A 25,269-nucleotide genomic window follows, 5' to 3' on the forward strand; every position below is an offset into this window, starting at 1 on the left:
CATACTAATATGTATGAATTATAAATGATAAATCTCTACCAACTTTTGTCCCCCTCTTTGTTTTTCTTTTTGAGGAACCAACAAATGCAACTTATATTGATACTAGAAATCAGATACAAACTACGAGGCTCATGGGCCTAAACACATACGTGGTACAACGAAGACCCAAATAGGTCCGAAAAGGAAAAGAAAAGACCCAAACAGAATTTTTTTTTAAAAAAAAACTTGAAAACAAAAAATGAAGGGAAAAATTGGTAGAAACAGTTGCAGAGTGTTAGAACCACTGATCCGTTTATTTTAAGACATAGGATGCCTCTCCTCGCCCTGAACCCACGGCAAAGCCTCTTCCTTCTGTCTTTTCTGTTAGATTCTTAGCTATTTGATTGAAACTGAGACTCCTTGTTTCTTTTTCTTTCTGGTTCTAAATCTTGATAGCCCCACCCACTTTCTTTGTCCTTCTTGACTCACTAGCCCTATTTTCTCCCTCTAATCTAATGTGAAACCTTCCCTCATTGACTTATTCGATTGACTCTCCTTTCATGGATGTGGCCGGGAGGAAATTGGAGAAAACAAATCTGCATCTTGGAGCTTAACGTCCCTTCATCTTACCGCAATCGCCGCCGCAAGGTGCCCCGCGCCCCACCCCCCACTGCTGCTGCCGGATAGAAGCAAACAACTTTGGAAAATTCTAAAATCAGCCCAATGGGTTGACAATAATGAGTGTGTGAATATGTATTAAAGGGTATAAAAAGTACACAGAAATACGTATTTTTTTTTATCTTCTAATGTGCTTATCGTCAGCCTAGTAGGCTGACAATAGCAAGACCAAACAACTTTTGTCCGTCTATTTTGTTTTCTTGAAATTCGAAAGAGAGATGGATAGAACTAAAAAAAGTAGGGAAATGGATTGATGGTCCCCCCCCCCCCCCCCCCAAAAGGCCAAGACTTTTCACTTCTTCACGGCTCTCTCTTTCCCATCTTCTACCACCCCCTTTTTTTTTTGAAATAAAGAGACCGTAAATGCCAGTGTTTTTGTCTTTTTGTGGGACATAATCACCTTAATTGTATAAGTTAATTTCCTCTAAGCTCAATTTGATTGGTCATAATTCATAAATATGCATGCAAAAGAAGAGAAAATATTCTTTCTGCCTTAGGTGCAAACCCCATAGTTTCCACCACGCACTGCGGGCTCCGCTGTGTATTTTTTTCAGTAATCTGAACCGTTCGTCTTGTAGGAGCCGCATAGTCGTACATTCACACAAAAAATCATATTTATCGGATATTGATAGGTATATTAAAAATTAAATCTTAGTTTATAAAATAGACGGCTATGGATAGTTTAATTTTAAACTTATCTACCGTCGATTTTTTAAACCAAACTTTAATTTTTTATACCTATCCAAGTCCGATAAAGCTGATTCTTTGTAAAGATATACTACTCTGCGAGCCTTACGAGATGAACGATTCAAATTATTATAATATACGCACAGTGGAGCCTACAATTAATGGTGGTGAAAAACCCAAGTTTCCCACCTAAGGTGGATATAATTTACTCTCACAAAACAAACACTCAAAAAAGGAACATTTATTTCAACAACGTTTCCACCAAGTAATAAGTTGTTGACAAACTTGTATCCTTTTTTTAAAAATCGGAAAACCAATCCTTCTATTTTTTCCAATTTTCCAAAGATGAGAAGATTGATCCAAGCACTTATACATATCGGATCGAGCTGATTTTTTGCGATCCCCTTGTTTTTTTTTTTAATTATTGAACAACTCGGATCATCCGTACGGAGCCCTCAGTGGGCCCCACATGACGATCGGTGGCCAACCACTGCTTTTTGGTTCGGTGACTGTATAGCTGTTTGTGAACAATAACGGTAAAAAATAACAAAACTCTCTTCCAATATTATCTACAACTAACGTTCTTTCCTACAAAACGCTGAAGTGAACGGAGATCTGAAGATTGAAAACAGCGGAAAGCTGGACACGAAGTCCCCAGAAAAAATTCAGAAGCTGAACTTGCCCAATTTCTAGCTCAATGACTAAATACAAATCAAGAAAACGTAAATCCACAGTGGAAGCAACAAGGACACCCTAAACATGGAGCATCAAAACAATATAGGCTGGACTGGAGTCTTCAAGATCATCATTTCTAAGAGACTAACAGCATCAGATTTCGAAAATAATGTCGTCTCATTGCGAGGAAACTGCCATGACCAACGCCAAAGAGGGAATCCACGAGAGCAAAAGGCCATGTGAGTGTCAAATAAGTCTGAACTCTATCCTGAAAAATCATGACACCGACAGCGATGGGAAACAAATCAATTGGAAACCAAGGAAAAAAAAAGGGGGGGCACATCCATGAACACAAGGCGTATCCTATACAAAATGAAGGAGGAGGAGAAGAAGGAAAAACATATCCTTTACAAGATGAAAAAGCAAAACATAAGAGGAATAAGAAGATTCAAAGGAGGACTGAGAAATCTAGCTGTATCCCGGGATGAGTAATTAGCTGGCTGCAAAGAATCTAAAGCCAGAACAGGAAGTACGAAACCGCTTACATGATAAAGTTGAAGTAAAAGCATCCATACTGCAGATAAATGAGCTACAAGCGTCATTTGAAAAGATAACCACAAACAAGGCAAGAACAATCATTGTCGTAATTTCATCTAAGCCACCGAGTATGAGATAAGTTCTAATATCACATCCCAATCAAGAATACAAAATCAGATGGAGAAAAATTGCAAAAATTAGTCTAAAGACAAAAACTACACAGTTTTTGAAAGCTATAAGGTAAAACCACATATAAACAACAAAACCTAACATCTAACCCTGCTGAAGGTCCAATACAGCAAGGGAAATATCAGCAGCACTTGGTGCTCTAAGGGCCCTTACAAAATCTCTCCGTGTATGCCTGCGAGGTGGAAAAATCAAGGATTAGAATCCTAAAACTCAAGAGTTTGCATAAATACCAACTTCACAAGATATAGTTGCAAATACACGACTTATTGTGGAAAGAAACACGATAGTGCCGCTGGTTCACAGGACAAATGCAAAAGTTCAAGGAAACACGGACCAATTTTCCTCCCTACCTAAACAAGAACAAGATAAAAATCAACTGGCCAACTTAATAAATTTGACATGGCAACTAAATGGACCCAATAAAAACTTGTCTATTAGGTTTACTATCTGAAATGCATGATGTGCCAGTAAAAATAGATGCAGCCAACTAAGAACTCACCTCTACAAGTTTAGTAAGCTTGGGCTTAGAACACATTAGATATTGATCGATTTTATCTTGCGTCTTCGGGATATTAGCACCTTGAATTGTACTGGTCACTTTATCAACCACCTTCCCTACAATGTTTTTGTGAACTTCTCTGCTCATCTGGCCTTGCTTCCATTTGGGCTTCAAAATCTCCTTAACAAACTCCACGAGCGCATTTCTGAACGGCCGCATTGCCTTTTCATCCTTCTCAGTATTGCCATCTACGATCCTGGGATTTGCATCCACATTTCCTGGATGAGTGTTTTCCAGATCTTGCTTCTGTTTCTCAGCTATTGATACTGAATCTGCAACTGGATTCTGCTGTCTCAACTGTGGACTTCTATGAGAGTTATCCTCAGTAAACTCATTCTTGTGGGGTTTGACAGCGTCAACCCCAACAGCGGGTTGCGAAGATGAATATTTCAAGAGTATTTCACTGTTTTGTTTGGAATTATTCTTGGTCGGCTCTATGCTATCAGCTCTGAGATTATATTGAGTTTGAGATACCGAAGCTGGATCGGGCCAAGTATCCTGGGGAAGTGAAGGCACAGATTCAGTGGAGTTCGGGGGGTTTAGTGCTGCATATAGTTGAGGAAGTTGCCCATTCCCAATTATCTGCATCAGAGACGATGGAAAATTACTTACTTGCCCGCCCTGCTCATTGTTGACAATGTTCAGAGGTATGGTGGAGTTCACTATTTTCTGGACAGATTCTCCATGTTGAGTGGATGGGGAGTAGTTCTGTTGCACCGGTCCGTTCAAATCGATATCAAGTCCATTGGAGGGGTTCACAGAAACCATGTGCTGACTTTGATTAAGTCCACCTGCACTTGGAAAACTATCAGCTTCTCGATTGTTGTTCTGTCCAGACACAAAAGTAGGATCCGGAACAATTGCATAGACGTCCACCCCATGTGAATTAAAATCATCAGTTACTGCATTATTATCCCCCAAAGGATTGTGATGCTGCTGAATAATAGAATCTTCAGGAAAAGCTGAATGCATGAATGTAGTAGGATGGGGCCCACCTGAAGCTTCTTGCCCTATATTTTGCTCACGAACATATTTTGATATTCGGTATGGAGTTTTAGATTGCAAACCATGGAGAGTATCAGTGTGTTTCTCAGCATTAGCCGGATCAGCTAAATTCGTATTGTCACCACTACTGTTACCCCAGCCAGTAGACCTCTCAATCTCTGAGACACCAGTTGCATCACCCCATTTGGGACCACTCCATTTTTTGTTCTCGTCTTCGAAACTGTGGTACCTTCTATCATCAGTCCGTTTCTCAGCCGGTGCTGGATCAATAAAAGTCTCTTTTCCAACATTCCCCCAACCAGTAGACTGTGAAACGTCTGAGACAACAGTTGGTTCGCCCCATTTTAGACCATTCCACGGTTTACTCATTTCATCATCATTTGTAACAGAAAAAGCCTCTTTTCTAGCATTACTCCAACCAATAGACTGCAAAACGTCTGAGACAGCAGTTCCTTCGCCCCATTTTGGACCATTCCATGATTTGTTCGTGTCGTCACAAACTTTACCCCTACCATCATCCTGTGACTTTCCTTCAAAAACGTCTCGCCCTGCACCATCATGAGAAAATCTGCAGTTGTCTCTATTGCAGTTCCCCATTAAAAAAAACTTGCAAGGCGTATTGCCAAACTTGGAAGGTGTATTGCCATTCGTACGTGGTTGCCGCTTGTACTCATGATCAAACGAAGAATCTCTTTTGCTTCTTTCACTATTGTAACCCATAGCATCATCATCGTGGGAAAATCTGCATGATGATCCCCTACTGCACCTACCTCTCATGAAATCATTACAAAGCACTGTAGATTTACCACTGCTCCTCCTGGGCTCGTCCTTCCCTCCATCATAACTATTTCCTCCCCGTTCCTGTGTACTTCTCCATCTTTCAGATTTTTCACTCTCAAATCGCCCCCCATCCTTGTGATTGAGGTTATCCTGATGAAGGAACTTGCATTCACTGCCTCTCCTGCAATTACCAGAAGCAAAGTCTCTACATGGTTGAGACAACCCACTTCTACTTCTGTCAGTCCATCTGTAGGATTCTTGTCTGTAATTACCAAGGGGGCTCCTACTCCTGCTCCTGCTCCTGCTCCTGCTCCTACCCCTGTCCCTACCCCTGTCCCAGTCTCTGTCCCTACTCCTGCCCCTTCCTCGGCTAGGGCTCCTACTCCTACCCCTGCCCCTGTCCCTGCTCCTGCTTATGCTCCTGCTGCTCCTTCTGTACCTACATCAAAACAACAAGACGCCAACATAAAGATCTCAATAATGTCAAACGTGTAGCGAGTACAATCACAATATTCAAGTTCAACTACAAAAAATATATTCACTATTACACCAAGCCAGACCCATTAATGAGCTCTGGGAGGAGCTGGGTATGGACCAAACCTTTGGCAGTAGATGCACAAAGTGGTTCTCCTCAAACTCAAACCCACAATCTAAACATTAGTAGGCTGAGTATTTTTACCACTGAAGCAGAGGTCATCCCTCTTCTATATGAAGAAAAACTACAGAGTACGACATTAAGAATAAATGGCAAAAACTATTCATGGAAAGAAATATGAGGTGTAGTTATAGAAAATATATGGGTTTCTTTGAATAACAAACCTGGATGACACGTTCCTACTATTTTCAGGAGAATGGCTGTGGTTTTGTGGTTGCAATCTATCAAAGGCCGAAGATACATGATGGCTCTTATCCCCATCCCAAGGCTTTCTTGTTTCAGGAAAATCATCTAAGTCTCTCCTGTCATCCTTCTGGTTACCGCTTCCTTTGGTCCTGAATGCATTGTCGTCTTCCAAGTCAGACCACTTTGAACCATGACCAACATGGAGGTTGGAATAGCTTTCTTTCTCACGCCAAGAATCCTTTTCGCTGATTTCAGCTGGAAGCTGAGGCTCTCCAATGCGATCCCATAGAGATTTACGTTTTCTGGCGCTCCCACTCATTGTGTACTCCCTTGTTAAGGCAGTAGGTTAACTTCACGGCAACAACATGCAGTTTAAGCTGGACAACGAAAGAGGATGAAAATTATTAATACAGAAAATCACAGTAAGAAAGTCAATCTATTTTGTTTCCAATGTTTTCTATTCAAAGTCCAACAACACAAATAAAATCACCAGATCTACATACAGATACAGAACAGTGTGTGAGAAACAATGACAAAGCCTTTTAGCCAATTCTAGCTCTCAAGCACCACAAATAGGTAATTATCTGAGAGAAATTTCAAATTGGGTAACAGAAATAACAATATACTAAGAAGCCCAGCCGTCTAAGACTCTAAGTTCATCAATGATAATTGATAAGCACCAAACAAAAATAAAAATAACATATAAAACTTATTTGTAATAGATGCGCATGGTTGCCAAGATGGGAACCAAAAGAAAATAAAGTATAAACAATACAAAGAACAGAACGTCAAATGTGATCCACAACATAACAATAATGACAAATGAAATGCACTGTTGAATAGGGTTTCTGTAAATAGAAAATTAAGATCAGGAGAAATATCATAACAAAGAATTGGATATTTAAAAAGCAATCAAAGTACTTATGGTGCACAATTTTTGTATATGGAAACTTATTAATGTTACACGGACTCTACTATTCCCCTCAAAGTACGTGTGACCACCAGACTCTTTTACTCACCTCAATACCATCCTCAAATTTTTTTTGACCTATATAACAGGAAAAGAAGGGAAATATTTACATTTGTATTGTATTTTGTAGTTAAACCAGAGTCCCTTTACTCTTCTAAATACATATCTTCACAATTTAGAATGTCATACCTAATATTGTTGTAATACAATAAGCAACATAAAAGTGTAAACAATGTGTCCTTTGGACACATTTCCCACTATCCTAATATTTAAGTTTATAAAGATCTGATGCTTGGACAGGACTCCAATATCCATACTCCAGTCCATGTAACGAAGCATAGAAAAAACTCACTGTACAGCATATCGGGTATAAATGTCACACCATGAGAAAATTCTTGAAATTAGCACCTTTATAGGGAGCTTTCAAAACATTTGCCAAAAGTTCCAGACAAATAACAAAAATGGACCAAGAGTTTCTGGAACAATTAGGAAATGTTTCTGAAAGTCTCCTTAGAATTTGACAAGAGTTCTGCCTCCATCATGGGAACAAGTTTTTTGGTCGAAACGAGTTTCCTAGTCACTATGGTTATGTGTCCTTTTTTGTCATATGCAAGAAATTGACAGAAAAGTTATCCGACGACATACATTAGGAGCCAAATTTTTCAGAGCAAATTTCTGTCACTCTGAATTTCAATCACCAAGGTAAGAAAAATTAGTAGTAGATAAAAAGAGAGAGTATAAAATAAGTATCTAAAGTTTGTTGTATCTTGGTCACTTTGGTTTCGTCATGTCTCAATATTGCGCAGATTGGCTAACCAACTAATGGCCATCCATCAAACTAAACCATTCAGCATGATATTATCATCTAAATTCTTATAGTTCTTGACCGGATCACAAGATTATCAGATTATGGCTTCATTTTTCCATGATCCAGCAGTGATTGCGGCTTTGTTCCCCTCAAGAAACCTATTATTTAGCTAACTCAATTTTCAATCATATTAGAAAGATGATTTTTTAATACGTAGATTACATTTTTTAGTTAACATACACCAAAAGGGGCACTACCTTTGTACAGTAAAGAAATTTTGTCAAAAAGCTCCATTTTCACCAAGGCAATCTACAAGAGGAAGAGGAAATCCTTTCCAGCAATAAGAAAAACAAATAACCCAACATCACCGGAGCAACAAATGATAAATTCATTCTGGAGCAGCTAACAAGTCTGAAGTCCAATTTCTAGGACTGTCAGGCCTAAGTTAGTACTTCTCAAATAGGGGGGATGTTTCATCCTGCCTGACTGGTGATGAACAAGGAGTCCTTGTTCTGACTCTACCACCCCTGGGGTTGACTGTGGACAAGGCAAGAATACGACAAATGGTGACGAACATGAGCATTGCTTTTTCGACAAGGTTGACATCCATCTGCTATGGACTACAGAGGATCTTAGTGGGGCATCTTGCATATTCGATCTTCACTAGGTGGGCAATCGGTACGCCAATAAGCATATGATGTGTGTTGCATGGACATGCGATTCAGGATTGGCCATTTCTAAGTTGGGCGGCTTGTCAAGCCTCTACGTGGAGTGAGCTACTTGACAACAACTTGATTTAAGTAGGATTTAACTTGTTCCCAATTGATTTCAATGTTCGGCACTCTGTTCAACTTGATTGCACTACACCATGCATGTGATGTCATCAGCCTTGGGTCAATGCGTGGTGCTAATGTGCCTTCTCTTGAGCCTTGCTTGTGTGATGGAGCTTGGCTAGCTTTGCCTTTGGGCGTCGGTGGTGTCGGTGTTCATTTGGCAGCGCAGATGTATACTTTGTATTCATGGGCTTACTGGATAATGAACTCTATGTACCTTGTTGGGTTTGCTTGACTGATCATTGGGGTGTCCTAGGGTTTGCCTTGGAATTGCACTTCACTTGCAAGGGTGATCCACAGCCACAGAAAATCTTCTAATGGGGACATTCCACTAGCCACAACTTCTACAATTTAGCAATGGTAATGGTAATTTTCCAAAGATGATTCCAAATAGAAAACCTTTAGTAGAATCATAAATGTGATTTCATTAAAAGAAATGCAAACAAGTTTAATTTCATCGTTGCCATCCACAAATCATACTTTGAAACCTTTCACAAACATGTCATAATCAATTTTGTCATGTACATCAATTTCAACGAACTACACTATGAGCAAACAATCATTCAACCACTAATCTCCCTTTTGGTTGCTAACCAATTATTTTAGGACAATAATCTGACACTCCGCTTCTTTACAAATGCACAGCAAAATTTACTCCCTTGGTCTCATTTTGTTTGCTCCGTACGGAGAACTCAACTTTTTAAGGGGGCATACAATACCAACATTGTCCCTTACTCTCTGCTTTTTAAGTCACTGAAGGGAATTTGGGATTTTCCCAGCGATTCTATTGAAACCCCTTCTCTATTGAAGAAGAGACAACTTAATCCTGGCCTTCAAGTTATGATGTATAACCCCAGGCATGGGATAAGGAAAAACAGCCCCTAATTTATGAATTGTACCCTAAGATGGTTCAGGAATGATGCCCGAAACTAAGTACTAATAATGATACCACCCTAGCTTTAATTAAGTTAGTAGTAAAAGTAATTTTGTGAGTAATCGTCATTATAATAATGTGTTTAGGTGCAAGTACTGTGGAGTGAAGTGACGCGCGTCAAGTTACAGCTACTTTTTGGTGAGTTATGCATACCTTGGTTACATGCACTTATTTAAATGTTTTGAATTGGATTGCAAATTGCTTTTTTAAGTGCTGGGAAATGTGAAACATATGTTTCTACATGAGTTGAAAGCATTGAGAAATGGCAAATTTAGAAATGGTTTCGTACAGTTGTGATGTTGACATTTTTTTTTATCTAGACCATGGCAATATATTTGAAAGTGTGAACTCTTCTGCCAATACATGCTTATAATGACGTGACTCATCTGAACGGTGTCCCAAGCGCTAGGGGACGTTTAAAGAAACTAGTGACTTGAGGTTATAAGGTTGGAGGTGCAGCCAGGCGCTAAACAGGTATCGATATCATACCACTCTATAATGTGGTCGCTCCCCAACCGACTGGCAATAAAAGAAACCATTGAATGGAATCATTGTAAATGGACCTGTGAATGAGAATGGGTCCTACTTCTTGGACCGAAGAAAGAGTCTTTCTTGGACTAAAAAGCATGGATCTAATGGTTTCCTATACCTTCTACTTTTAATATTTGGAAGTTACGAATATCTTTTAATATGAATATTTCCATGGTCAAACCTATAACCTTGGTATACGTTCCTCACCCGACCTTTGGCTTATAAAAATCCTTATTTTTTTTCCCAGATGGATGTAGATAGCAAGGTCGTGGGTATGTACAGTTGCTTGAGTTATAGTCGTTGAAGTCAAGTTTGTAAATAAGGAGTGCTACATACTTCTGTAATTTTGGTTCCACTACTGTCATTGTAAATTGTTGAATTTTGTGCCACATTGGTTAATTATCTCCTCCAAAACTAATATATGAGCCTGGGCGGCCTCTCCACTCACTGTCAATTGGATTTGAGTTGGATGCTTTAACATGGTATCAGATGTTCCCCCTAGTTTGTGCCATAAGTGCACAGTTGTTTCTTGTGATCCATGTGTTACGGATCTTTTGTTTAACTCTCCACATGCGAGTCAGAGGTCGCACGTGAGAGAGTGTTGGAGTTTGTCCCACATTAGTTAATTATCTCCTCCAAAACTAGTATATGAGCCTAGGCGGCCTCTCCATTCACTGCCAATTGGTTTTGAGTTTGAGGTTTTAACATAAGTTATGTCAAGCTATGTCACTTAGTCACTCTAGAGTTGTACATAATAACGCTTCCACTGTTTCTTTATAAAATAGTATTTGGAATGCTCTGAATGGTATTGATTATGGAGGCCTTGGTGATCTTATCACTGGCTGGTCACGTGACTCTGTATTGATTTTGGGACGTTACAAAAGCGGTATCAGAGAACCCAAGGATACATTTAGGGTGCCTTCTTTATATCGTAGGAAAAACCAAGGAGCCCCTACTCAGGGTGCCTTCTTTCTATCGTAGGAAAAACCAAGGAGCCCCTACTCATCTTCCATGTGTCAACAATGAACGATGTTACAACTCCACTCTCCAACAACTGACGAGCCGAAATAATGTTACAACTCCACTCCACTTTCCGTCGGCGATAAACAATGTTACTAAGCACAAGTCCAACATCCTTCAATTTCACACATCTCCTTTCCAACAATGTTGCAAGCCTCATCACCACCAAATAGACCTTCCCGAAATTTCGCTGCATCATCATTTCTACCCCTTTCCCCAATACTGGAAGCTGAACTAATGCAAAATCTTCCCTCATAGCTCTCATTAGAGCTTCTTCTCCAAACACAAGTTCAGCAACATCCTCTACTTTTATCTTCGCAAACTTGGGGGACTCACTCACTGCCATGACCAATTCCTTCCAATGGCAAACTCATTACGACTTACGAGTACAAGAGCTCTGACCCCGTCATCAAAGTCAATACCAACGAAAATCATCTAATTCGTGACGATGTTGAAATCACAGAGACGTTCAGCCACAATGACGTTTTCAGACATCTTTAGGCTAAGCAACTTCTTCATCAAGTAGACCTCATTTACCGCAGAGTGTTTTCCGTACATCCTTTCTAAGGCTGAAAACAAACTTGTCGTCGTCTTGTCTTTGGCGATATTCAAGGCCACCAAAGACGTGAGACTCAGTTGCACGGTCCCTAGGGCTTTGCAATCCAAAATATCCCGATCTGCTTGCTTTATCACTTTTGGTTTCTCCCCCACAATCGGAAGATGCAAGTCTTCTGATTAAGGACGTCCTCAATCTACATCTTCAAGAAAGCATAGGTTAAACCATTAAACTTCTCAACTTCGACTTTCCCTTCTTCGACCATTGTGCAACCCCTGATTTCCAAACCCGGAGCTCTGATACAAGTTCTCGAGAATTCGACCTACCACACATACACACACTTGCCGAAGAATAAATCAAGCAAGAATACAAAGGAACAACACAAAGATTTGATTGTGGTTCCGCAATTGGTCAATTAGGTACATTCACGGCTCACACTAGTTTTCAATATGTACCTCATGAAGAAAGTGTAAAGATTACGTTGGGTGCTGCGTATAGCATGAAACTATATCGTAGGGTTTGCACCATGTACATTGGGTGTTGCACCTTGTACATTGGGTGTTGCCCCTGAGCACCCGTCGCGGGCGTTGTCGCGGATCCCTAACATAGATAGCAAAGAGGCAAACCAAGACTGAATAAGGCTTCACAAACCCAACAAACTCTAAGATAATCCAGGTCTATCTGACAAAAATTGAATCTACCGCCTACGTAAGGCAAATGAGAAGAGAACAAAGGGTCCATAAGACAATCCCCATCTCAAATCTCTCAAAATGCCTCCTTGTACAGCTTTCAAGATCAAATGATTCAAAGCCTCCATCCCTTAGAGGAAAAAGCGAGGAGAGAGGATCCCTCTACTCTAAGCCCCTCAAATGTATAAATAAAACCTACTAGAGATCCATCTACAAGCAAAACAAGGCAATCGACTCATTCCAAATACCCTCATCACAAAAAAGTAGAGGAAATCCCAACTGAATTGATTGTACGACATCTCAAAATCCAGCTTAAACGGCCTTGTTGACCTTCACGCAATATGGAATTCCACTCAATCAAAACAGCATCCAAGATTTGATAGCCTTCAACAAAGTCCTCCTGAGGATTCAAAATGATCTCATGAAGAACCCAAAATCTTGGCCAGGAGCTTATAAGCACAACCAATAACGCTAATGGATGTAAAGTCCCACCAATCCTCAGCGCAATTTATTTTAGGGATCAAAAGCCACACACGAAGCATAAAGGCTCCTCTTCAAAGCAATAGAGTTATGAAAGTGATTGGAAAGCCCAAAACCACTCTCAAGTATCGTTATCGACCACTAAGATCTCCAAACTCCATGTCATTTGGTCATGGCTGCCGCCCCCTTCCTTCCAAAACAAATTAGGCTGAACCTGACAATCCCATCTCTAATCACTCCCTCCTCCATGACTACCATGTCGATGAAGCCTATGCACCCTATCTCATTAACCCTGTAACTGCACACAAATTAATACTACTTACAAACCTTGAAACAAGCTAACTCATTCTCGACCAAATATATTGAATACACACCATATAATCAAAGAAAGTTGGCTTAAATGGAAGGGTGGTGGAGGAATGAAATTTCATCCCGTGTCACTAATTCCATTGGTTTGGGTCCTCTGAGAGAAAAATATCCAAGGTTACATATCCGAGACAGAACGAGATTCATACAAAGCTACTCATTCCCACACCATAAGACTCACATTCATGGAGGAATCAAAAGCAAAAAGATGAGCCCATGCTTATGGAAATTTCACGTCTTAAAATATAAAGGTAACACTTGAATGCTTCCACAAAGGAATTTTGTTAAAATCAAGGGGATTCTCATTCCTCTCTTTAAGCCATACCACCCAAACATAGACTTATTTTAAAACCCTGAGCTACTATATGGGAACCAGAATAGATTCAAAATCGAGAGATGTTGAACCACTTCGAAAACATCCGCAAGCACAAAGTAGAGTGAGGGATACAAACAACATTTAAGATTCGTAGGCCGCTTCATATCAGCCAGAAATCAGGGAAGCAGAGGTTTATCGCGGTTAGCAAGTAAGAGTCCTCGAACTCTGCCAATTTAATGTGGGCAACTAAAGTAATACACTCACGGTTCTTATTTACTTTTGAAGTAGACGGCACCTAGCTTTCATGATTCATGCTAACCACTCATGTCAGCGCGCGCGCGCAATGTCCACACCCCCCATCTTCGCCCGATACCCACACAGAGGCATATGTACGTTACAAACATTCATGAGGCCAACATTTCTTCAAACAAGCCAATTAAGAAACCCTTAACTGTGTGCACGACTATTGAGCTGCTTCTAAACAAGCGCACGCCAGATTCGGTTCGAGCGAGCGCATTGCAGCGACTCAAAGCGAGCCAAAACTACACGAGAATTCAAGAAACCCTAATTGCGCGCGTACGACAGAATAGATACAGAAAGGAAAAAGGGGAAGTGGAGAAGGGAGGTTTACCTCAGAGTCGGAAGGCAGTGGGAGAGTGAGACGGATCGCGGGAGAAACCCTAGGTCGTCGTGGTGCTGGAGTCCAGTGTGGAGAGAGGGTTCGTTAGCGAAGGAATTGATTAGATTGACTGCACCTTGTATTGATTGCGCCAGTGGTTATTGAAGAGAGAGAATGAAAGGGAGATAATATAAGACGGCGTCGATTGGCACGTGAGCTTTGTACGAAAGTCTCGTGCTCCCCCGTGTCCCATTTTCATGGTCGATTTCACTTTTTTAAGGAAACATATTAATGGGATTGAGTTCCACTAATCAAAAAGTGAGTTTTATCCTTATTTCATTTTTTTTTTTTTGTTAATTTTGTGTTTAATTTTTATGAAAAATTGATTCACCTGAATGAGAGGTATTGAAAAACCCAAAAAAAAAAAATTTACTTTTACCTTAATAATTTAAAATATTTTTTTTTTTAACTAAAAAGTGCCACTTTTTGTAGTATATTTCTTTGGCTTAAAAGTGCATATTTTTAAAAATATGTGGAGAAAAGTAAAAATAAAAAATTTACTTTTCTGATTTCTCTCGTTGAAACGAATCAATAATTCACAAAAATTTTGCGCAAAACTAACGAACTCAAATTGTTTTTGAATAAGGACAAAACTTAAAAAGTCCTAGATTATTGCTTCAAAAATATTTCACTTTTCAATTATATCCTTCAATCCCAAAAAAGTATTCACTAATGTACGTTGTGAAATCTAATAGAGTTGAGTTAGTTGACATTTCAAATCTAATTGAGGTAAATATTACTCCCTCTGTCCCTAAATAAATGTTTAATTTTTTCTTTTTCCAAATTTTTTAAAATTAGTTATATGTTTTAATTTATACCATTTTTCATAATTTTCAAAATTTTGTATAATAGAACCAATTGAAATCTATCAAACAATATTTATATTTGTATATAAAAAAATAATATACTTTGGAAGATATAAATGATTTTTTAAAATGTCCAGAATAAAAACATGGACATATATTTAAGGACGGGAAGTAGTAGTACTTTCATTTAAACACAAGGGGGAGAATGAAATTTCACCAAGATTCTACGAATGAATTTGAAAAGTGAACATGTATTTTGGGACGTTCCATAATAGAATTATGGGATTATTAAAATAGGACAGAGGAAGCATTCCGTTGTGCTTTTGCTTTCTTTTTTTTTATACTAAAAAATTCAAAAGAAAGTTTATTTGATTAACGATTATTTAATGTAGGTTTTGTAAAAGAATAGATGAGTATCAAAGATTGTAAATTTCGAATTATGTAATCCATATTCATTCAAGTATGACCCACAATATACGAATGTATTCCTGCTTTCACACCCTTTATCTCCGTACAAGGTGAAATGTTTGATCTCCTACTAAAAATTGCACAAGGGTTAATAGCTTCAAGCTGTCCAAGAAGACTTAAAAAATACACTTCTTCATTGCATTGGGTAAAATCTGAAACTGTAGAAGCTCTTGATTCATCTCTGTAGAGAAAACTTGTATTGGAGGAAAAGAACTCAGTATTTACTACAAAGAAGAGAGGGATGCGGTGGAGATTGCGGGCGGTGGTGGAGGAGCAGCAGCAGTGGCGTTATCGGTCCAGTTCGTTTCACCCCAGTGCCATAACATGCTCTCCCAGAAGCAAAAGTCCTCGAAACACGTCTCTAAGCGTGGGTCTTTTATCTTGATCTTCCAGTGACCATCCGTGTAGTTTCCTTTCTCGGCTTGCCTCCGGTCCCACTCCAATGCGGCCTTCTGCTTTGACCTCAGCAAGCAGTACTTTTGAACGTTTTCCGGCATGGCATCGTGGACCTTCCACCACTTCTTGTGCGCAACATCGCTTGCGAATTCCTGCAATATGTCCACATTCCAGTTGCAATCGTAGTCACGGAAGCATAACCACGGCTTCAATCCCAGATAGTGGAGGACATACAGGACAGGAGGGTCCGCTCCAAAGAGAACTGTTTTTCTCTCCTTTTTCTCCTCCTCGTCGCCTTCCCAAAAATGCTTCAGAAAATTCATGTGTTTTGGAATCCTGTGCCACCATGTGAAGATCTCGTTCAGATACCCCTGGTCCCCACCATTGTAGGATTCGATCTCATCAACATGATCCATCAACAATTGGAACGTACAATTAGACGGTTCGACAACCATCACACCAGAATTGAACAATGACCCGTTATTTCCCGTTGCGGATATTTCCGGCATCTCAAAAAGAAAATCGATGTTTCTAAGGATGAGAAGGTCGGCATCGATGAATATAATCTTGTCATAATCTGTCAGTTGCCAGAGTCGGAATTTGCTGTAGTTCCACTCGTTGTAGGCATCACGCTCCGCTTTTGGGTTCCGAATTCTCTGAATTGTACGGATTTTCCACCCTGCAGCCTCCAGGCCTCCCCTGTGATATTCGCTGATTGTGTCATCGACAAGTATTACAAGATCTCGAGTTGAACCTGCCATGCGGATGCTCTGAGCTGCAGCAATGGCTCCACAAACATATAAGTGAGCTGAGTGAAGGATGGTTGCATACGCTTCTCGTCGTGCGTCTGCTGAGTACCAGTTCTCTGCACAAGGATGTTATGTTAAGTTGTTGCTTTATTCAAGTTAGAGCAACTTGATTTACAGAGCAGCTTATTTTCTGGGCCTTACATGAAAAATACTGTACTTCCCAGTCACCCATCAAACTATTTATTGGAAGGGGCTCAGGCAGTGTGGGAAGCAAGGTCGAATAACTAGAACATAAAATCACATACTCAGCAAAAGTAAATCAGGCTTAAATGTTAAGAAAAAGGTAATATTTGCTGATAGCATAGAGTCATGGTTTACAACTGTCCCTGCTTTCATACTTTGAATACTCTATATTTGCATAATGGCATCACTTGCAAGTCCATTTAGGACGCAGCACTTTCAAAATTTTGAGTGAAACATACTAAAAGTAAGTAGACATGCTCATACATTTCCCAATGGCCCTTATCTTATGATTTAATAAATATGACAATGTTGTTTACTCACCCTATCATCATCCAAGTTTTCGTGATAATTGCACATGCCACAAAAATCATAGTCAATTCAATCAACATTACTTTCACTGCCATAAAAACCTTGATGAGGATGAAATTATAACGAAAAGTAAGAAAGTAACAACTTCAACTGACCTTTAGCCTTGAGAGGAACCGCAAGCTCGCATGACCCAACTGGGAGCTGGAGCTTTTCTCTCAACATATTAAGATTGGGTTCGTACAGCCATACATCGCCTTCACGTACAAGAAGTTCTTTGCAGGTGAAAAGATTTGGAGTGGGAAAGCAATCCGTCACCAAAAGTACACGCACTGGATGATACCCTCTAGCTGTGGCAGCGAGCCTTGCTGCTGAAAGTTGCAAGTGCAAGCGGGCCACATCTCTTGACCAGTCCCCTGACTTGTTGCATGGAAGTTTGACGGCAATGAGATCCAGTCGTGGTTTTCCAGGGACCTGAAGCTTTGGTAATTTAGGACAAGTGGGAACCTCAAATTCCTCTTCCTCGTCAATCCATTCTGGGTACAGGGACTCCCAAGTGATATTGTTTGAGACATGATCTAGGTTCAGAATAACATGCTCTATTTCTGGTATAAACAGACTCCATTGTTCAATTTCACTTCCATTGAAGTTTAAGAGAGCTATACCCTGATACTCGTTTTGGTCGGTTAGTTTCTCAATTACTTCAGAAATATGATCCCAGTTGACATCTACATGTGAGATATACCGCTGATCTGAGGTTGACGTATCCCTTATCCAACTGTCAACGAAAGTTGTTCTGCATCATGTATGACTTTGTATTAAAAACAATTTTACTATACCGAATTGCATTAAACTAGGTATTGAGAACTCAAATGCTTACATAACATGAGCTCTTGCAAGACAAAACAGATGTGGAAAGTAAAACAATTCTCCATGGCAGACAATGTCGTAAGAAGTTTTAAATTGTACTAAACTCAATTGAAAGCAGCAAAAGCAAAGAACGTACAAAACTGTAACATACCTAGACCCCTCTTTGGATATATGGTCGGTGTTATAAACCGCTGGAGAGTGGAGAAATGTGAAAAGTGTTCCCAAAATAATAATAGTCACTAACACAAGATAAGTGGAGAGTTTGCAACTTGAGTTCCTATCTTGGCTGGATATGTAGAAGGGTTTTACACTATCTTTAAAAACTCTACTTCTGAAAGATTTCCGTTTGCCTGCATCGTCACTGGACCAATTTCAAGAAAAAATATTAGTACATTACACAGGTGAGGAGTGCATTAAAGATCAGAAAGCAACAATAACAGTTTCAAGATAGCAGTTGGCAGAGTTATGAACGTATGATATCGCATATGTATTCCAGACACAGGATGGATTACCTCATCCAAAATTGTAGCTTAAGATTAGGAAAACAGTATGGATGGTATGCCAATTACATAAACAAGAAAAACCGAGCATTTTCATCCACTGAACACTGTTTTGGTCTCATCACCAGCAGTAAAAAAGGCAGCAAAAGCAATGTACCCCCCTTTTCCTTCCCAGTCCAATATCATAGGTTCATAACTTCATGTACTAAACCCAAAAGAGTATTGTTTCACAGCCGAAAGCACTATAATTGGAAAAAATACAGGAGCCAACTGGCTAAGTAGAAAACTATCCACTTTGAGTAATTTTTACTGCCAACTACAGAGAACAGTTTGGAATTGGTCAATTTAGGCAACAAATGATACCATTTTCTCATAGCGTAACACTTTTGCCAATTCTCACTTCCCTAAATTCAAAGGTCAAATACTCTGGAGTGATCCAATGCAAAAGTCATTATTTCATTATCATAATGTTGTCTTGAATCTTGATTGATTCCAGAATCTAATTAGTTACTGAACCAAAGATTCCAAAAAATTTATGATTACAAATCTTTTAAGAGTTAAATCAAACTGTTATAGAAAATGAGAACTCAATCACAACAAACAGATGGTCAGCTAATAAAGAGAATAATTAAATAGGACCAAAGGCAAGAACAAGAGAGGCACGAAGAAACAACAAAGTTGTACAATAACTCAATGATAGCATTGACGAGAAAACATGATAAGCAACATGTTGCGTTCAAGAAATTTGCAGCAAGGAACCTTTGAACTGATGTTGCAGAGATTCCTTACTGAGAGTCAATCCACTTTAAGGACAAGAAGAAAAATTCAGGCAACACTAAAGGAAAATTAGCAATCAAGCTAAGCAGAAATGTTCTTTCCACTCAGAAAATGATACTAACTCCTCATGTATGGCTTCCACTAAGTAAATTGACCCATATTCACTGAAATAATCACTGACTCAATTTCGTAGATAAAAAGCACGATATGGCGTCTTCTATCGTGATAAGTTACTCGCTTGGTAACACTTGTAGCGTACTCTCTGTTGCCCCAAAACCCCAGTACCAATGTTGGACTCAACAGGTATCTAGAGTCTCTAGATGTCAGACCCACTAATTTTCTTGCTTGCAGGATATGTGGGCTCAACTAAAAGAATTGGATAGGGATACCGAGATATGACATGTAATTTGTAATGTGAAGAAGTAATGAAGTATTTTATATGTTTTTAATTTGCCCATCACATAGTTGAAACAATTATATAGAAGTTAATAGTTCCCATATGACTGTCTTAAATCTGGAATGACTGGGAAGATAACTATTTGAATCGACAAGATCCAATAGTCCACCCCAGGTAAATGGCAAAAAAAACTTGTTCAGTTGATATTTGTACGTACATAGTATAAAAACAGAACGCATGTTTCTCACTAACCTCATATAACACCAATAACTAACACTAAGGGCCTCGCAGTCAACTGCACAAACAACCACCCCCTCTCTATTCCATCCACCCCGATTTACTCCCAATCACAATCCCACAGCCAACAGAACCATTGCAAGAACAACTAAAGAAAATGACTCCTAATTGTCAAGCTTGGGTAATAGTAAGCGGGGCATACACAAACAAATATACTACCTATGAACCAAACTTAATAAGAATACTGTCTGAACCAAAATTACAAAATCCAATATCCAAACCATATCAGTGATTTCACAGCTACATTCATAAATATCCTAAGGATCCACCAGGATCGACAAACGTCCCGGACGAGAAGAACCGAGCTATGAATTGTTCAAGCTTGGTTCGAAACTTAACCAGCTCCAACAATACGTTCAAATTTAGTTTGCTTCTCAAGTGAACCGACATTCAAACGAGCTAATCTCACGCAATTCCAATTTCCAAAAACATTATGAGTTAAACGAGCCGAACGCGACAGAGTGGTAACTCGTTTGAGCATGGTTTGAAACAACACGAACTCGAGAGTCGATTAACTTAGTTCACTTCTCGATTCGGCTTGGAATAGTATACAGTATAACCTACGTTCTCTCCATTAGGTTTTAATATCGATGCACGCGGCATTCATGGTGTTTACGCTTCACCTTACTTAATTCACTGAAAATACTTTACGTGTTTGTGTATATACGTCTCCAGAGAGAGAGAGAGAGAGTAACCTAGTGAGAGAGAGTCGTTGTCGGGGCTCTACGGGGCTGGCTCCTGTATTTGCTCTCATATTTTCCGTTGAATCCAAGCTTCAGCTTGGGGAAGGCAGCATCTGATCTGAAAACAGACAAACCAATTAATGTCGGAGTAAAAAATACTACTACTCTACTAGCAGAGGAAGCACACAAAACAAGACTAAAGAGATATATACATACAGTTATACTATACGCAAGTGACTGCAGATTCGATATGATTATAGAGAGAGAGAGAGAGAGAGAGAGAGAGAGAGAAGCGAGATCCGCGCTGGGATTGGAGGAAAATTGCGGGGAAGGGCGAAGGAGACGACTATACAGAGACCGGAGTGAAGAGGGGGCGCGTTAATTAGTGCTGAGAGTAGTCAATTTTGTAGGTTAGATTATGGTTTTGAGTCAAAATTAGTGGTACGGACCACTGATGGAAAAGAGAGTTCGTGGACTGAAAACACTTTTTTAACTACTACTGTATTTAATTAACATTGTTGGCCGTGGATGGTGTGAGCTTATCACGTGAAACTTCAAAATATTCCGGGCTCAAGCCTGTCAATTTTCGTACCGTGCTTATGTTCCTTAAATATTCACGCTCACAGAGTCTATGTAATTTAGGGTGCGTTTAATATATTCCTACATTTTCAGGTGCAAGTACATAAACACCTTTTTAATTATCACATTTAGAAGCAAACAAACTCCGTTAACGGAATGGATGAATTGACGAATATACCCTTTCTATTATTATACGAATATACCCTGACTCCTCCCCATTAATGCCTTCATAAGAAACTCATCCCCATTTCCAACCCAATAGGGGAACAAATCGATCGCATTCCATTCAAACTACATTCCCAATACAACAACATTCAATGCACATTTCCCCATCAGAAGATAAAACAAAAACAAAAAAAACAACCCCCTTAAGAAATCCTGCAACAATTGCCGGAACTTCGGAATCCTAGTAGACCCACCCACAAGAATAACGCCGTTGACATTTATCTTGTCCATTTTGGCATCCGTCAAACACTTCTCCATGGACGCTTCTAAATGTGAGGAGGTGTTCACGAGAAAGAATGATAATTGATACTCTCTCCGTCCCTAAATAAGTGTTCGGCGCGCAAAATTAGGCCTTCAAAAATATGCATTTGTTTCGTTAAAAAAATTAATTTTTTTTCACAAATCAATAGATAGCAATGAGTTCTATTAGATTGTGAAAAAAAATTAAATTTTTTAATAGAAAATATGCATGTTTTGTAAAACCTAGTTTTGCGCGCCAGACACTTATTTAGGGACGAAGGGAGTAGGATATTTATGTACTTTCACCTGCATTATGTTTGGGCTTTCACCGAATTATGTGAAAGCCCATATTTATGTACTTTCTTCAATTAAATATTCACGCTCACGGAGTCTAAATAGTTTAGGATGTGTTTGATATGGATGATGATATGGTGTCCCCGGTCATTTTGGGAACACCGTAATTTTTGGTATAATTACATCATTATGAGCATAATTAAAATCCATTACAAACATAATCAAACCCAAATAAGGTATAACCAAAGAATATCCAAAAAACCAAATAAGGCATAACCAAACCCAATCAAGACATAAAAGACAAGTTATGCTTTGCTATGGTTCTGTTATGTTCATAATGGTTTTGGTTATGCTCATGATAAGTTTTGGTTATACTCATAATGATTTTGTTATGCTAAAAATTACGGTGTTCCCAAAATGACCGAAGACATCGAAGTCATTCTTGTTTGATATACTCCTACATTTTTTGTTTGCACTCTTTATGTGATTTTGGGAGTGAGCCACCTACTATGGACAGAGAGTATACGGTGTTTCTTCCAGAGCCCCAGAACTCTCTCTTCACTCCACCTTTTTCTTTTTCTGTTTTGATCATCCACTTCACATTCATAGAACCATTATTTCGCATGAATATGACAGAGGTAGAGTCTAAGTAATCGCAACCGTTGGTTAATATTTTCAATTCGGTCTTGAATATGACAGAGGTAGAGTCTAAATAATCGCAATCGTTGGTTTGTATTTTCAATTCAGTTTTGAATATGACAGAGGTAGAGTGTCAGCCCACTAGGCTGACAATAAACACATTAGAGGATAAGGAAAATACGTATTTTGTGTATTTTTTACACCGTTTAATACACATTCACACGCTTATTATTGTTAGTCCATTAAGCTGATTATAGAATTTTCCTTTTATATTATCCAGATTTGTTTTGAATATTTTAACTGTAATAATATACTTTTACCGATGAAAGATTCAACAAAACCATTAAGGCCCTATTCCGCTATGAGAAATAAATACTTATTTACTTATTTTTTGAATTCAAAGTGACATATTATGAGAGAATGACATATATCGTAAAGTGAAAAATAAGTACTTGAACAATAACCCAAATAAGAATCTTAGTAGAACGGAACCTAATTGCCAATATTAACCGTCCAAATTAGACGGTACATCATTCTCTCCGGTCAACTACAGAGAAACTCAATCAATTTCATATTATGTGCCTTGCATTTAGGTAATTAAGGAATTTGAACATTGCCTATGGACATGCAGTTAATATTTCATATTATATCCCCTTGCATTCTCAATTCCGTACATTTTTTAAAAAATTCACTACCAGAAAGATCCTTAAAAACTCGTGTGTCTTACAAACTTAAATAGTGGAGTACTAATAAACAGATATTTATTCTTGTAAGATATTAACATTTACCCAATAGCGAGGAGTTTAATATCATCACAATTTTTTTATTTTTATTTTTGGTAAGCAATATCATCACACTAATGCGGTGTTACACGTGTTACTATCTTTTATGGCATATAGAAATCAATTGAATATTTTGGATTTTCATTCGTCTAGACGAGCAATGTCTATAAACTAAAAAAATTCTATAACAAAAAATATCAAAAAGTTCATTGACACACAGAATATTAGAGAAAGACAATTATGTTGTATCTTTAATGGCTTTAAATCGTTTTAACTGAACTTTTGCATTCGGTCCAAAATTTTATACTTGGAACCTTGACACGCGGTTCGATCAATCCTCGAATTTATAGGAAACTGAACCAATTTAGACCATGTGTAGCCCTACATGAGAGAGATCCGTTATTTATTATATGAGAAAATAATCAGTGCAATAAAAACATTAGCTAAATTATAAAACCCACTCCCTTGTATACTGTGGGATGGTGTTTATTCGAATGTCCTCTGGATCTCTGGTTAGGATTTGGAGGGAGCCCGGCCTTCCCTAAGCTTGATCAGCAAGACAGAACACTATGACTTCCTAACTGGCCGAAGTCAATTAATTACCATTAATTAGGCACTCTGATGCCTCTCTAGGATTTAGAACTAACTTTACATATAATGACTAGAACTAGCCTCCAAGTAAGCTCGTGTTAGGTACATGTAGGGGTGTGCACGGGGCGGGATGAGGTGGGTCGGTTTTGACCCGAAAGCAGAACCCCGACCCGACCATGTCGGGTAAGAATATTTAGGCTTGCAAACCGAACCGCATAGGTGGTAAAAACCGTCCGCGAGCCCGATTCTTTACTTGGGGTCGGGTCGGGTTACACCAAAAATTGGTTTTTCCTTTATGCATTGGTCGGGTTTGGTCCGAATCGAAGGGTGAGAAATGCACCAACCCGAACCCCAAACCTCAATCTGTTTTTTAATAGAAAATAAATCTGCACCCGTACGAACCACATGTTCGACGCCGCCCAAGACCCGTCGGATTTACGAATTTTTTGCACACCCCTAGCCGTACATGGTCTAACCGCTTCTTGGAGTGAGGCCATCCATAACGCATCGGGTGCCACCTAATAATCACAAGACCCGACTTTATCTTCCACAATCCGTGTTGACTCTCCGATTCTACAAAGGGCTGGACCTCATCTGACTTGTCTCAGCCCTGCCTTTGGTTGCTTATTTACTAGGCCGTCACAGGAGCGTTTTTTATTTTTTTGGCCCAATTGACATGCCATTTCGGCCCAACATTGTGTTCCGATTCGACCACATGTCCATTGAAGAGTGCCGGGCCTGCATAGCCCGTCAGCCCAATTTGATGTTCTGCTTCGGCCCACTTCATACTCCCACTCTCACAGTCTAAAGAACTAAAAATTTTTTTGTCACACGGTATACATCAGCAGAAATTAGAAAAAGTTTACAAATTAGTTCAATGAGAATTCAGAAGTTGTCCATAATTATGAACCCACCACCACCGTGGGGCTCGAATCATGCCTCCACCATAGAAGGCGGTGGGTGATTCCACAAGAATAAATGCTAGTAGTATTATCTCTAAACCCAACAACCCTATCATCTCTCCCCACAAAAATGCGTATTATTTCTTCCCACTTGTTCTGCCTAAACCCATCTACGTAGTCATATAGTACAATACAAGATGGCAATAAATGCTTTCTCCAAAGTCCAAGATTGTAATAGCCAATCAAATATCGATATCTTCCATGTTGCAACTTTATCTTTGGCAATGATTAGCATGAGCCAAAATTTAACACATTCCTAATACCTCATAAAATGAGATTTGTGAAAATCTCATTTGACAATCCAAGTCATTCATTTTGTATGTCTCTGTAACCATATTGTTGATGTTAGAAAT

At 39.1% G+C, this 25,269-nt stretch overlaps 2 protein-coding genes across 8 annotated transcripts; both read right to left on the reverse strand.

Annotated features, from left to right (window-relative positions):
- Positions 1 to 1,964: 1,964 nt before the first annotated feature.
- LOC131306608 (zinc finger CCCH domain-containing protein 55-like) lies at positions 1,965 to 14,224 on the reverse strand. Of its 4 annotated transcripts, none has more exons than XR_009193939.1 (5): positions 14,065 to 14,224; positions 5,909 to 6,307; positions 3,245 to 5,528; positions 2,823 to 2,917; positions 1,965 to 2,287 (listed from the first exon to the last, which is right to left on the reverse strand). XR_009193939.1 is itself a non-coding variant. In XM_058332956.1 (5 exons), the coding sequence occupies exons 3-5, from the start codon at positions 6,247 to 6,249 to the stop codon at positions 2,885 to 2,887; spliced, it is 2,658 nt and encodes an 885-aa protein (XP_058188939.1). In that variant the 5' UTR covers positions 6,250 to 6,307; positions 8,759 to 8,885; positions 14,065 to 14,218; the 3' UTR covers positions 2,648 to 2,884. The 4 variants fall into 4 exon arrangements, 3 of the variants coding, with proteins under 3 accessions (XP_058188939.1, XP_058188940.1, XP_058188938.1); XM_058332956.1 differs by lacking the exon at positions 1,965 to 2,287 and adding an exon at positions 8,759 to 8,885 and having other exon boundaries at positions 2,648 to 2,917; positions 14,065 to 14,218; XM_058332957.1 differs by lacking the exon at positions 1,965 to 2,287 and adding an exon at positions 8,759 to 8,872 and having other exon boundaries at positions 2,648 to 2,917; positions 14,065 to 14,212.
- Positions 14,225 to 15,348: 1,124 nt separating this feature from the next.
- LOC131306609 (putative UDP-glucuronate:xylan alpha-glucuronosyltransferase 3) lies at positions 15,349 to 20,999 on the reverse strand. Of its 4 annotated transcripts, none has more exons than XM_058332958.1 (5): positions 20,821 to 20,999; positions 20,617 to 20,722; positions 18,102 to 18,311; positions 17,239 to 17,876; positions 15,349 to 16,647 (listed from the first exon to the last, which is right to left on the reverse strand). In XM_058332958.1, exons 2-5 carry the CDS (start codon positions 20,673 to 20,675, stop codon positions 15,611 to 15,613), a joined length of 1,944 nt encoding a protein of 647 aa, XP_058188941.1. In that variant the 5' UTR covers positions 20,676 to 20,722; positions 20,821 to 20,999; the 3' UTR covers positions 15,349 to 15,610. The 4 variants fall into 4 exon arrangements, with proteins under 4 accessions (XP_058188941.1, XP_058188943.1, XP_058188942.1 ...); XM_058332960.1 differs by having other exon boundaries at positions 20,817 to 20,978; XM_058332959.1 differs by having other exon boundaries at positions 20,617 to 20,721; positions 20,829 to 20,976.
- Positions 21,000 to 25,269: the final 4,270 nt, after the last annotated feature.

Source organism: Rhododendron vialii, chromosome 11a, assembly GCF_030253575.1.
Source record: "Rhododendron vialii isolate Sample 1 chromosome 11a, ASM3025357v1".
NCBI lineage: Eukaryota > Viridiplantae > Streptophyta > Magnoliopsida > Ericales > Ericaceae > Rhododendron > Rhododendron vialii.